This window comes from Rhincodon typus, chromosome 26, assembly GCF_021869965.1.
Source record: "Rhincodon typus isolate 14 chromosome 26, sRhiTyp1.1, whole genome shotgun sequence".
In the NCBI taxonomy this organism is placed as follows: domain Eukaryota; kingdom Metazoa; phylum Chordata; class Chondrichthyes; order Orectolobiformes; family Rhincodontidae; genus Rhincodon; species Rhincodon typus.
In genome coordinates, this window is record NC_063357.1 from 44546516 (window position 1) to 44560938 (window position 14423).

Below are 14423 nucleotides of genomic sequence, written 5' to 3' on the forward strand. Positions count from 1 at the left end.
CTTGACCTGTCCGTCCTCCCTGGACTGACCTATCCCCTTCCTAACTCCCTACCTACACTCATCTTTACTGGCTCCATCCCCGCCTCTTCGACCTGTTTGTTTCCTCTCCACCTGTCCCTCTTCTATCCACCTCCCACTCTCTCCCTATTTATTTCAAAACCCCCTTCCCCTCCCCCTTTTCTGATGAAGGGTCTAGGCCCGAAACGTCAGCCTCTCTGCTCCTATGATGCTGCTTGGCCTGCTGTGTTCATCCAGCCCTGCACCTTGTTGTCTCGGATTCTCCAGCATCTGCAGTTCCTACTATCTCAGAGAACGAGATGTTGGCCAGGGAACAGGGTGGTGTGTTAAACTGGCAGGCAACAGGTAGCTCAGGGTCTTTTTTGCAAGCAGAACGTAGATATTCTGTGAAGCGGTCACTCAGTCTATGCTTCATTTCCCCAATGTAGAGAAGGTCACATTGTGAGCAGCGAATGCAGTAGACTAGATTCTGGGAAGTGCAGGTGAAGCGTTGCTTCACCTGGAAGGTATATTTGGGCTCTGGAGGTGGCAGAAATGGTGTCTGATGATCTTTTGGATGTGGATGCTGGTGGGATGGTAGGTAAGGACAAGGGGAACACTATCGCTGTTGCGGGAGGGAAGAGAAGGGGTAAGGGCGGAAATGGGTTGGACCCGCTTGAGGGCCCTATTGACAACGGAGCTGAAGAAAGTGTACATTTCATATCCTCCCTTGTCGTAGTTGGTCTCATCTGAACATACGCGATGGAGACGGAGGAACTAGAGAATGGGATGGAGTCTTTACAGGAAGCAGGGTGTGAGGATGTATAGTCCAGGTAGCTGGGGGAGTCAGTGGGTTTATAGTGGATATTAGTGGCCCATCTATCCCCAGAAATGGAAACAGATGTCGAGGAATAGAAGGGAGGAGTCAGAGATAGACCAGGTGAAAGTGTGGGCAGGGTCGAAATTGGAAGCAAAATCGATGGAAGTTGCTGGAAAAGCTCAGCAGGTCTGGCAGAATGTGTGAAGAAAAAAAAATCAGAGTTAACGTTTCAGGTTCGGTGACCCTTCCTCAGAATTGATGGTGACTGATGGCAACTGGAAATTAAATAGCTTGCTTTTATGTCTGTACAAGCTACGCGTTTCTGGTTTAAAGACTGATTGTTGCACCTTCTCCCAGTCTAAAAAAAAATTATCTTTATAACCCCGCTTCCTTTTTTAAAAAAAGAATCTATCAAATAAAACACTGTTTGCTTCTCACACTTAATCTACAAAGCTGGCTAGCTGACCATTTGGGCTTATTCAATAGTATTCCCTATGTTTGCAATTCAACTGACCCATTTGATATCTTTGGTACTTACTGCTCCTTTAACACAGATTGAATGCACTTTTTCTGGGACACACTGAGTGAGATGCTCTTTTTCCGCGGACTATCTTGCTCGTGTATTTCCCTCTGCTGGTATGCACTCTTCATATGCACCTGAGATGAAAAGGACTTGATTACATTAATTAGGGAACACTGCAACAATTTGATTTAAAAACCAGCTTGTACTGTAAATCCACTTCCTACCTTCAGATGAAAGTTATCACAAATTGCTTGTTGAATTTTACTCAGATATATTAAAAACAAACAGCAAATTGGTTCATTTAATGTAAACTACATTTGAGGAAAACCAGACATCACTGCAAATGATTTGAATTCCTTCACAACCAAAAAGCCTCAAACACAACCAAATAGGACAACTCCAGCTAATTTTGCGGCTAATTTTTTTAAAATGAGATCTGCATTGATATAGCACTTTTATGGCCACCAGTGTCTCAAAGCACTTTATGGACATGTTTCACATAGCAAGCACCCACAAATAGTATTCAAAGAAGATCAGATAAAGTTTTTTTTTGATTGAGGGATAAATATTGGCCAGGATATTGGCTTGTTTTTTGAAATAGTAACATAGAATCTTGTGTGCCTATTTCAGGGAGGGCCACCGATGTTATGCTTTAACATCTCAACTGAAAGATGGACCCTTCGACAATGCAATACTCTTCACTCACTATGGCACTGGAGTGTCAGCCTGCATTTTTGTCCCAAACTGCTGAGTAGGACTTGGGTACACTAACTTCTGATTCAGAGATAGGAGTTCTGCCAATTAAGCTGCGGCTGACGCTGCAGTAGGTTCAGTAGTACAGTAGGTCAAGGAAAGCAAAGGCTGGTATCAAATTGGAAGGAAAAACAAAACAATGTGACAAATATCAGTTCTAACCAGAGGATTTAGACAGGGTAGTGAAGGGTAGTTTGAAAAACAAAAGGCAGTAAGAACTTATAGTCATAGTATCATACAGCATGGAAACAAACCCTATAGTCCAACTCACTCGTGCCAACCAGACATCCCAATCTGACCTAGTCCCATCTGCCAGCGTTTGCCCATATCCCTCTAAATGCTTCACGTTCATATATCCATTCCTATTGCTTTTAAAAATGTTGTAATTGTACCCGCCTCCACCTTGTTCCATTCACACACCACCCTGTGCGTGAAGAAGTTACCCCTCAGGTCTCTTAAATCTTTCCCCTGTCACCTTAAACCCATGCCCTCTAGTTTTGGACATCCCTACCCATGTCCCTCATGATTTTATAAGCCTCTATAAAGGTCACACTCCAGGGAAAATGTCCTCAGCCTATTCAGCCTCTCCCTATAGCTCAAACTCTCCAACCCTGGCAACATCCTTGTAAACATTTTCTGAATCCTTTCAAGTTTCACAACATCTTTCCTATAACAGGGAGACCAGAATTGAATGCAGTGTTCTAAAAGTGGCCTAAACAATGTCCAGTACAGCTGCAACATGACCTCCACACTGACCAATAAAGGCAAGCATACCAAATGCCATCTTCACTACCCTGTTTACCTGCAACTCCATTTTCAAGGAACCTCGAACATGGACCCCAAGATCTCTGTTCGGCAACACTTGCCAGAACTATACCAATAAGTGTATAAGTCCTACCCGAATTTCCCTTATCAAAATGCAACACCTCACATTTATCGAAATTAAACTCCATTTGCCACTCCTTGGCCCACCTGATCAAGGTCCCATTGTACTCAGATGACCTTCTTCACTATCTACTACACCATCTATTTTGGTGTCACCTGCAAACTTACTAACCATTCCTCCTATATTCACATCCAAATCATTTATGTAAAATGACAAAAAGCAGTGGACAAAGCACCAATCCTTGCGGCACACCGCTGGTCACAGACCTCCAGTCCAAAAAAAAACAGTCCTCCACCATAACTTGAATCCCACATTCAAGCCAATTTTGTATCCAAATGGCTAGCTCTCCCTGGATTCCATGTGATCTAACCTTGCTAACCAGTACGTCATGTAGAAGCCTTGCTGAAGTCTATACAGGCAACATCCACTGCTCTGCCTTCATCAATGTTCTTTGTCACTTCTTCAAAAAACAAGTCACTGAAACACTACTTCTCATGTAAAGCCATGCTGACTATCCCTAATCAGTCCTTGCCTTTCCAAATACTTGTAAAAACTGTACCTCAGAATCCCCTCCAACAACTTACCCACCACTGATGTCAGGCTCACCAGACTATAGTTCCCTGGTTTTTCCTTACCACCTTTCTTAAATAATGGCACCACATTAGCCAACCTCCACCCTAATATCTCAGCAAAGGGCCCAGCAATCACTTCTCTAGCTTTCCACAAAGACCTCGGATATACCTGTTCAGGTCCTGATCAAATATGAGAAATATCCTTACATATTTGCTTCTCAATTTCTCACTTACTACTGGGGGGCCTGTAATACAATCCCAACGTCCAGGCATATCCTCCCCAAGACCCGTTGTAATGTTAACCCTAACCAAAAATGCTACTTCCCCTTCCTCTCTTGCCTCCTGTTCTATCCTTCCTATAGCATTTATACCCTGGGACATTAAGCTGACAGTCCTGTCCATCACTGAACCGCCTAACAGCTATGAATCCCAATCCCACGCTCCCAACTATGCCCTAAATTCATCTGCCTTACTTGTCAGGCCTCTTGCATTGAAGCAAATGTAACTTAATTTATCATAGGGTCATACAGCACGGTCCAACTTGCCAGATTTGACCAGTCATCTTAATCTGGCCATGTCCCATTTGCCAGTGTTTGGCACATATCATTTAAACCTCTTCTCTGGGTCATTTCTACCCGCCCGCTCACCATAACCCTGAATTCCTTTACTGTTCAAAAATTTATCTCGCCTTGCCTTAAAAACATTCAGTGAGATAGCTTCAACCGCTTCACAACCCTTTGGGTGAAGAGGTTCCTCCTGACCTCAGTCCTACATCTGCTTCCTTTTATTTTGAGGCTATGCTCTCCAGTCCTAGTTTCACCTGCTAGTAGAAACAACCTCCCTGCCTCCATCTTATCGATTCCCTTCATAATCTTATATGTTTCTATAAGATCTCCCCTCATTCTTCTGAATTCAAATGAGTATAATCCCAGCCTACTCAGTCTCTCCGCATAATCCAACCCTCTCAACTCTGGAATCAACCGAGTGAATCTCCTCTGCACCCCCTCCAGTGCTAGTATATCCCTTCTCAAGTAAGGAGACCAAAACTGCACATAGTACTCCAGATGTGGCCTCACCAGGACCCTATACAGCTGTAGCATAGCCTCCCTGTTTTTAAACTCCATCCCTCTAGCAATGACAGACAAAAATCCATTTGCCTTTTTAATTACCTGCTGCACCTGCAATTCTACTTTTAGTGATTCATGCACAAGGACACCCAAGTCCCTCTGCACAGCAGCATGCTGCAATTTTTTACCATTTAAAACATAGTCCATTTTCCTGTTACTCCTACCAAAATGGATGACCTCACACTTATCAACATTGTACTCCATCTGCCAGACCTTTGTCCACTCACTTAGACTATCTATATCCCTCTGCAGACTTTCAGTGTCTTCTGCACACTTTGCTCTACCACTCATCTTAGTGTCACCTGCAAATTTTGACACACCACACTTAGTCCCCAACTCCAAATCATCTAGGTAAATTGTAAACAATTGCACTCCCAATACTGATCCCAGAGGCACACCACTAGCCACCGACCACCAACCAGAAAAACACCCATTTACCCCTACTCTTTGTTTTCTACTAGTCAACCAATCCTCTATCCATGCCAATACATCACCTGTAATACCGTGCAACTTTATCTTATGTAGCAGCCTTTGGTGTGGCACCTTGTCTGTCAAATGCCTTCTGGAAATCCAGATACACCACATCCATGGGTTCCCCATTGTCCACCATGCAAGTAATATCCTCAAAGAATTCCACCAAATTAGTTAAACATGACCTACCCTTCATGAACCCATGCTGGGTGTTCCCAATGGGACAATTTATATCCAGATGTCTTGCTATTTCTTCCTTAATGATAGGTTCAAGCATTTTCCCCACTACCGAAGTTAAGCTAACTGGCCTATAGTTGCTTGGTGCTGCTTGGCCTGCTGTGTTCATCCAGCTCTACACCTTGTTGTCTCAGATTCTCCAGCATCGGCAGTTCCTACTATCTCTGGCCTATAGTTACCTGCTTTTTGTCTACTTCCTTTTTTAAACAGTGGCGTCACATTGGCTGTTTTCCAATCTGCAGGAACCACCCCAGAGTCCAGTGAATTTTGATAAATAATTACTAGTGCATTTGCTATTTCCCCCATCACCTCTTTAGTACCCTGGGATGCATTTCATCAGGGCCAGGAGACTTGTCTACCTTTAGCCCCATTAGCTGGCCCAACACTGCCTCCTTAGTGATAATGATAGTTTCTAGGTCCTCACCTGCTATAACCTTCTTGCCATCAGTTTTCGGCATGTTATTTGTGTCTTCCACTGTGAAGACCGACACAATCTGTTTAATGCCTCAGCTATTTCCTCATTCCCAGTTATTAAATTGGCCTTCTCATCCTCTGAAGGACCAATGTTTACCTTCGCCACTCTTTTATGATTTACATATTTATATAAACTTTTGCTGCCTGTTTTTATATTCTGAGCTACTTTACTCTCATAATCTATCTTACTTTTCTTTATAACTTTTTTTGTGGCTTTCTGTTGGCCTTTAAAGATTTCCCAGTCTACTAGTTTCCCACTACTCTTTGCTTTTTTGTATGCGTTTTTTTTCAATCTGATACTTTCCTTTATTTCCTTAGACATCCATGGCTGACTATCTCTTTTCCTACAGTTTTTCCTTATCACTGGAATATATTTCTGCTGAACACTGAAAATCATTTTGAAAGTCCTCCACTGTTCCTCAATTGACCCACCACAAAGTTTTTGCTCCCATTCTACCTTAGCTAACACCTCCCTCATCCCATCATAGTCTCCTTTGTTTAAGCACAGGACATTGGTACTGGATTTAACCTTCTCACGCTCCATCTGTATTTTAAATTCGACCATACTGTGCTCGCTCCTTCTGAGAGGATCCCTAACCAAGAGATCATTAATTATTCCTGTCTCATTACACAGGACTAGATCTAGAATAGCTTGCTCCCTCGAAGGTTCCATTACATATTGTTCAAGGAAATTATCGTGGATGCATTCTATGAACCCCTCCTCAAGGCTGCCATGACTGACCTGGTTTGACCAATCGATATGTAGATTATAATCCCCCATGATAATTGCTGTACCATTTTTACATGCATTAGCTATTTCTATGTTTATTGCCCATCCCACCACGATGTCATTATTTGGTGGCCTATCGACCACACCTATCAGTGACTTCTTCTCCTTCCTATTCCTAATTTCCACCCAAATGGATTCAACGTTTTGTTCAGAAGAACCTATATCATCTCTCACTACCGCCCTGATATCATCCTTAAAAATCAGAGCGACAACACCTCCCTTACCTTCCTGTCTGTCCTTCTGAACAGTTTGATACCCCTGGATATTTAACTCCCGGTCATGACCATCCTGCAACCATGTCTCTGTAACGGCCACTAAATCATACCCATTTGCCATGATTTGCGCCGTCAACTCATCCACCTTGTTTCGAATGCTCCGAGCATTCAGATAAAGTGCCCTTATGCCAGTTTTTGCACCTTCTTCTTGAGTCCTATCACCTCCATTACTAACAGCTCTTGAGTTCTCCTTCCCTTTAACTTTTTTCCTGATTTGCAATGGAGTTGAAGCTTCCTCGTCACCTGCTAATCTGCTGCTTTGCCTTCCATTTATTGTTATACTCCCTGTACGCTCACTCCTCCCTTCCCCCGAGTTCCTTGTTTAAAGTCCTATTGACCACCCTATTTACCCTTTTCGCCAGAACACTGGACCCGGCCCTGTTCAGGTGGAGTCCATCCCAGCCGTATAGATCCCTCCTGTCCCAGAAATGATGTCAGTGCCCCATGAAAAGGAAACCTTCTTTCCCACACCAATCTTTTAGCCACGTGTTTACTTCCCCGATCCTCGCCTCCCTATGCCAATTTGGATTTGGCTCAGGCAGCAATCCAGAGATTATGACCCTTGAAGATCTGTTTTTTTAAAAATTTTGTTCCTAGCTTTTCACAATCCCGAAACAGATCTTTTTTCCTAGTCCTGCCTATGTTGTTGGTACCTACGTGGACCACAACAACTGGATCCTCCCCCTCCCTCTCTAGTATCCTCTCAAGCCAGATGTCTCGCACCCTGGCACCGGGCAGGCAACACACCATGCGGGACTCTCTATCCTGCTTGCAAAGGATACTGTCTATCCTCTTGATGATGGAATCCCCTACAACTACAATCTGTCCTTTAGCTCCCCCCTCTTGAATGGCTTCCTGAACCATGGTGCCATGGTCAGTCGACTCATCCTTCCTGCAGCCCTGTTCCTCATCCACGCAGGGAGCAAGTGCCTCATACCTGTGGGACAATGTCAAGGGCTGCGGGTCCTGTGTTCCTGTCTGCAGGGTCCCTCTACCTGCCTCACTCGCTGTCTCTGGCCGCTGATCGAATTAACGTTAATCTACTAGGTGTGACTGCCTCCTGGAACACAGTATCCAGGTATCTCCCCCCTCCCGGATGTGCCGCAGTGTTTGGAGTTTGGATTCCAGCTCATCAATTTCGAGCCGGAGCTCCTCAAGTAGCCAACACTTGCTGCAGATGTGGTCACTGCCGTTCTCAATGGGATCAGCTAGATCCCACATCATACAGCTACAACACGTCAGCAGTGATTCAGTATACCAATGCTAATTCCAAAATTATGTCAATTCCAAAAACAAAAAAAAAAGCCTGAACCCACTACAATTGGAGTCCAAACTAAGTCTTCAACCTATTGAGCCAAGTTGACAATTTTTGTATGTAATTCTGAAGAGCAACCAGTTGGAAGTGCATTTTAAAGCAGTTCAGTATTGTAATTAACAGTTAATATAATTGGAGTGGTTTTGTTTCAGTATGTTTCGAAGTTTTAAAAGAAAAAAACTCCTGAGAACCAGCTACCTTAAGAGAATAAGAAACAATACAAGTTTCAAGATTATTCGTACCTGCTTGACACCGTTTCCCAGGTCCTCGAGTTGCTCACTGATACTTTTAAGTTCTTTCTTCATGTCTTTCTCGCTATCCGACAGCACAGGAAGCTTTGAATTCAAACTGTGCAAGATTCTCTTCACTCTGTAAAGCATAGGTAAGTTAAAGTGAATCTGTTTTTCTAAAACTATAGACGTCCACCCATTTCTCTACTTACAGATACACTGTCCTATTCTTGGCTCATACCTAATCATGATGTCCTCCTGGTTGTCTCTTGCATCTTCAAACTTGTCAGCAAGTATCTCTGCCATTTCCCGCATGGCCTTCCTAATGAAAGAAATTAGTTTTAATCAACACCTCCAAAGCTGAATTGTATCAATTTGAAAGGCAAAGAATTGCTGCTGGTAATTTCAATCCAATTTAAATCATTGTATTTACAAAATATATATAAAATCAACAAATCAAATAGGAAATGGTGAAAAACATCAACAGTGAGATTGGTGACTTCTGGCTCAGGTGGACTTTCCCAGACTTTCTATCCCATCTCTCCATCACGTCACTTAGGTTGCAATAATGTAATTATCACAGATTGTTAAAGTTTCTTCAACAGTCAGCTCCAACAAATTTCATTTAAATAGCACTATTAATGTAACAAAATATCCCAATGACATTATGAAACAAATTTATGACATGATACATTCAAGGGGGCTTTTAGGGCAGATAATTGTGGACAGACTGGAATGAGTTGTGTTAGCAGACTGAAATTTCTACAGAAGGATTTTAAAATCAACTTCCACAGTTAAAGATTAAAGCAATTTAATGAGAATTCTTCAAAGAATAACAGATTGAGATTACGTTTTTTCTTATGTTGAGAATATGATAGCCTATGTACTTCAGAGAAAATATAAATGTCGTTTCTGTGATATCTCCAGAAAGCTGGGGAGTATTTTGAAAGAGGTTTAATTGGTTTCCTGGTTATGGCATCATGAGGTTTCAAGAATTCCAACATCAGAGAAAGCCAACTGCATTGTTTTCCATCTGGTACTTCAGAACACAGAATTTGTGTAGACAAGAAATAAGCAAGATTTTCTCTGACTGCAAGTTTCATATTTGGCAGTCGTCAAACAGAACCTGATATTGAAGCAGATCACAGAGCACAGCCTTACTGTGTTGGAAGAGACAGCTGAAGCCAGGAAAGGCAATTAAAACAGCAGTGGTCTCAGGGTTGTCAGGGACCATTAGTTCATCTAACAGGAGGGGAGAAGGGAGCTCAAGGGGACGATTCTTTAAGAACTCCATGTACTACTGAGCCAAGGACCAGGGTGGAAATTCACAACCAACTGCCACACTCAGCCCACCAGAAGCAAGCTAAAGTCAAGAGGCAGAGTTATCTGAAACTGCAAATTATAGTCTGAGCTGCTAAATAAACCTGGAGATTTTCAAGTAAACTGAATCCAAGTTATTTAATCCATTACTTATCAATAGCACAAGAATTATGACGGGCAGGAGATGAGGGTTAAAGGGGTTTCTGTGTTACCAGGAATGCCATGAGTTGATTGAGAAGAGGGTTCCTAAATATGTGCCTTGTTGGTGGTAGCCCACGTCTGGGGACTTCAGCTGCTGGTGAATGTGACTCAAGGGCTGTGATGATAAAGTGGGAAGTGAGAGATCCTGTGGAGCAGAGGAAGAGTTTTTGAAACAAATCAAATCACTGAATGAACACAGCAGGCCAAGCAGCATCATAGCCCTGCACCTTGTTGTCTTGGATTCTCCAGCATCTGCAGTTCCTACTATCTCCAAATCACTGAATGCATTGAGGGAGTTAGCCATTGTTCTCAATGCAAAAGGGATCACAAGGGTATGGGATGATCATCCTGCTCCTATTTTCTATACATCTAACCACATGAAATATCTTTCCTATATTGTCTATTTAAAGTGACATTACATTTATAATACCTTTTGGCTGTTCATTAATATTTGAACTATGTTGATTTTAGATAGTGTATTATAGTAAATGTTTAAAAAAATGAAGTCATGTCCAACAGTTTTCTTTCCAGTAGCATTAGAGATTTAAAAGTTATCTTCAAGAAGTTTGTGACAAGAATTTCAACTGTTTGTTCCTTACGAACCTTTTCTGAAAATAAATTAATTCAACAAAGCTTAAGATATGAAGTTGCAATGTTCTATTTCAGAGATGGAAGAGCTCCTGTGGAAGTGTAGGACAGTTTCAGTAAATGAATTAAACTGCTGTGGTATTAAATCAGGTAAGCCATCACAATAATAGCTTCATTCTGCTTCATGTTACTGAGTGGCTTTTAAGTGCCTCCACATGTATCCATTTAAAGACACAACGTACTTACTTGTCCCCAATACAGTGCACAATATCCTGCATTTGCTTCTTCTTCTGGCTTTCCAGTAGCTTTACCCTGGAATGTAGAACAGGTTTCTGCTTTTACTGTCAACCCTTGATGATACAGTTAATTCAATAGCATCACAACATTGCAGTATATAATAGCAATTGAAGCTATAGCTGTTCTAAAATACGATGGTAAAACAGGGGGATTTCAACAACTCTAACATTAACAAAAATAGAACTGGCGTGAAAGGCACAAGGGAACAAACAATGTATTCAGGAAAACCTTTCTAGCCAGTGCATACCATACCCAACAAGAAAGGGGTGGTTTTGAGGCTTCGAACTTACTTTTAAAGATTGAATCATGGGAGGTGGAATTAGTATCACAAGGACAGCACTTTGTTGGAAGGGATCATGGGGATTATATTGTGAGTCGGCATGGATAAAAGATCAAAGATCAGGAAGACGTTCTGAAACAAGAAAAAGCTATTGATCTAAGCTGAAATACGATATTGCTAGTGTGAACTTGGATAAGTTAATTAAAGGGTAAATTAATGCCAGATCAAGAGGAAAAAATGTAGGAAGAGAAGATACAAGGGCTCTCAGGGTTAAAGAAAAACATGTGCAAATAAATTCAGCCCCTGCTGGATATCAAGAAGCTTGAAAGAGGGATAGAGGAAAAAGGGGATTTCAGATAACAAAGGTTCAACATTGTAGAAGACCCACAGCACGAGTAGTGAAGGGGTGAAATTAAAATGTTAGTTAAAAAAAAGAGAAGGATGAAAAAAGGCAACTAAAAATAAATAAAACAAAGACTTATTATAAGTATAGAAAAATAATTAAAGAAGAGCCCATTAGGGTCAATGAGGGTAATTTGCATTTCGAGACAGAGGACATTGATACAGTTTTTAGTGGCTTCTTCATGCTTATTTTCACAAAGGAAAGGGCCAATACAGATATTGAAATTGGAGGAGAGTCAAATATTAGGTGAAATTAACTCAATGACAGAATGAGTATTAAGGGGAAATTATAAAGATGCTGCCTTGACTGCGGAAAATAGTATTAAGGGGAAAGGTCGGGATTGCTTTGGCCAACAGGAGACAAATGAAGAGTTGAGGGGTCCATAACCTCATAGGAGTAGATTGAGGGCAAGCGGTTGGAGATTTAGATGGAACTTCAAAAAGCCAAACCCCTCATAACATTTAAGGCATCTATTTTCAATTCATTTATGGGAGGAGGGCATTGCTGGCTAGGCCAGCATTTACTGCCTGCTTGGATACACACTTGAAATGCTGCAACCTACAAGGCTACAGACCAACAGCTAGAAACTGGGATTCGATTGAATAGCATTTTGTTAGTTGGTGCAAACATGATAGGTCAAATAGCCTCCTTTCATGCTGCATGCTTCAGAGTCTCAGATCAATAGTTGTATAGTGTGATGTGATCATTTCTCGGTTAAAAGAGTCTAATGCTTTTAAAGAAGGAGCTAGCAGGTCTAACGAACTTAAGCAAAGTAAAAATGTGATTTTATTGAAGGACGTTCACTGCTCTCTTCACTAAGAGTCACAGAAAGCTACAGCACCGGGAAAGGTCATTTGGCCCATCAAGTTCCTTTTATTCCCCCCCTTTTTCCTCTCTTTTTTTCGGCAGAAGGCAGCTTCATTTGGGCCCAGAGCGTGGCAGTGGCTGGTGAGCTTAGAGCAGGACCCTGGCAGTCGGTGGTGAGGCGACTAGTGAGCCCGGAATGAGAGTCTGGCAGCATGAGGACTCTATATTGGCTGCTACATTGGTGGTGACAGCAAGGTGGAGGAGGACTGTTTTGGGCCACTGTTGCAGTAATGGTGGTGGTTCGTCATGGCCATTGTGGCTGCAGCCTAGTCTGCTTTGGAGTCTTCGGTGGCACAGCCCGGAATTCCATTGGTTGGCGGTGGCAGTGGTGGTGGCGAGATTGGTCCTTGGGATGGCTTCTGTGGGATCTTGTGGCTTGGCTTGGATGGTCTGCTTCAGCAGCAGCTTCCGGCCCAGTAATCCAGTGACGTACCACAGCAGACTTGCAGCGGTACTGTCCTTTCCTGAACACCAAAACCCTTAAGTGAACTAAGATGGACTTTGTCTTAATTTTTTCTTATCTATGCCTTCTGTTATTAATATATACGCTGTGGTATGGTGACTTAAATGCTTTTCATTGAATTTTTTAAGATATATACAAAAAAATACAAGACTATTCTATTCAGTATTCACTCTGGTCAAAACAACCATCTATTCTAATCCCATTTTCCAGCACTTGGTCCATAACCATAGATGTTCAGTTGCAAAGACAAAGCATACAAGTATTCTTCAAATGTTGAGGGTTTCTGCTTTTACTACCCTTACAGGCAGTAAGTTCCAGATTCTCAATACCGTCTGGGTGAAAAAGATTTCCCTCACATCTTCCCTAAACCTTTTGCCTCTTACCTTAAATTTATGCCCCCTGGTCACTGATCCCTCCATCAAGCGTGAAGTTTCTTCCTGCCTACCCTATGTACGTCCTCAATTTTATACATTTCAATTATGCCCCTTCTCAATCTCCTCTGTTCTGAGGCAAGTTATCTCTCTTCTTAACTGCATCTCTTCAACCCAGGCACATTCTGGTAAATCTCTTCTGTACCTGCTCCAGTGTAATCATATCTCCTCTATAATGTGGATTCCAGAACCGTATACAATACTCTAACAGTGGCCTAACCAATGATTAACCCCCCTCCTCTTAAAGTCTATGCCTCAACTAATAAAAGCAAGTATACTATATTTCCCAAGATATCAGGATAGATGGATAAAGTGGTTAAGAGACCAGTGTTCATACATACCAACATCCTTCTGATCCTCAGTGCTTCTCAGGGTCCTACTGTTCACCACGTATTTCTTTGCCCTGTTTGTCCTGCCCAAGTGCATCACCACACATTTATCCAGATTGAATTCCAAATGCCACTGATCAGCCCATTTGACCAGCATGTCTATATCCTCATTATTTATCACCCAACCAATTTTTGTATCGACAAACTTACTGATCAGCCTTTATACATTCAAGTCTAAATGATTTACATAAATCACAAACAGCAAAAGCTGTGGGATCCCACTAGATAAGGACTTCCAGTCATAAAAATAACCCTCAACTGTCATCCCCTGCCTTCCTGCCATTCAGCCAATTCTGGATCCAATTTGATATATTTCTTTGGGTCCCATGTCTATCAGTCTCTCATGCTAGATGTTATCAAAAGACTCGCTGACATCCAAGTAGACTACACTTGGTCACCTCTGACCAAATTAATTGAATTTTTGAAGATATGACATTCCCTTAACAAAAATTATGTTGACTGTTCTTGATTAATCCTAGCTTCTCCAAATGCAGATTCATTCAGTCCCTCAGAATTGTTTCCAATAGTTTACCCACCACAAAGGATGGACTGACCAATTTGTTGTTTCTTGGTTTATACCTTGCTTTTTCACACCCTCAGCCATGACCATAAGGCAGACAATGAGATCAACAATTACTTTTTGCAATGTTTCAAAATCAAGAGGTGGGCTTCAATGACAAGGCCAGAATTTGATGCCCATTCCCAGAAGTCCTT

At 42.0% G+C, this 14423-nt stretch overlaps 1 protein-coding gene across 1 annotated transcript in view; it reads right to left on the minus strand.

The window, feature by feature from the left end:
- Positions 1-14423, minus strand: part of nup88 (nucleoporin 88) — a 76208-nt gene that overhangs the window by 10462 nt on the left and 51323 nt on the right. Inside the window, exons 12-15 of the mRNA XM_048612830.1 lie at positions 10826-10891; positions 8712-8792; positions 8483-8609; positions 1356-1474 (exon numbers count right to left, since the gene is read on the minus strand). Coding sequence (XP_048468787.1) covers positions 1356-1474; positions 8483-8609; positions 8712-8792; positions 10826-10891 — 393 coding nt within the window. The remainder of the gene's footprint in view (positions 1-1355; positions 1475-8482; positions 8610-8711; positions 8793-10825; positions 10892-14423) is intronic.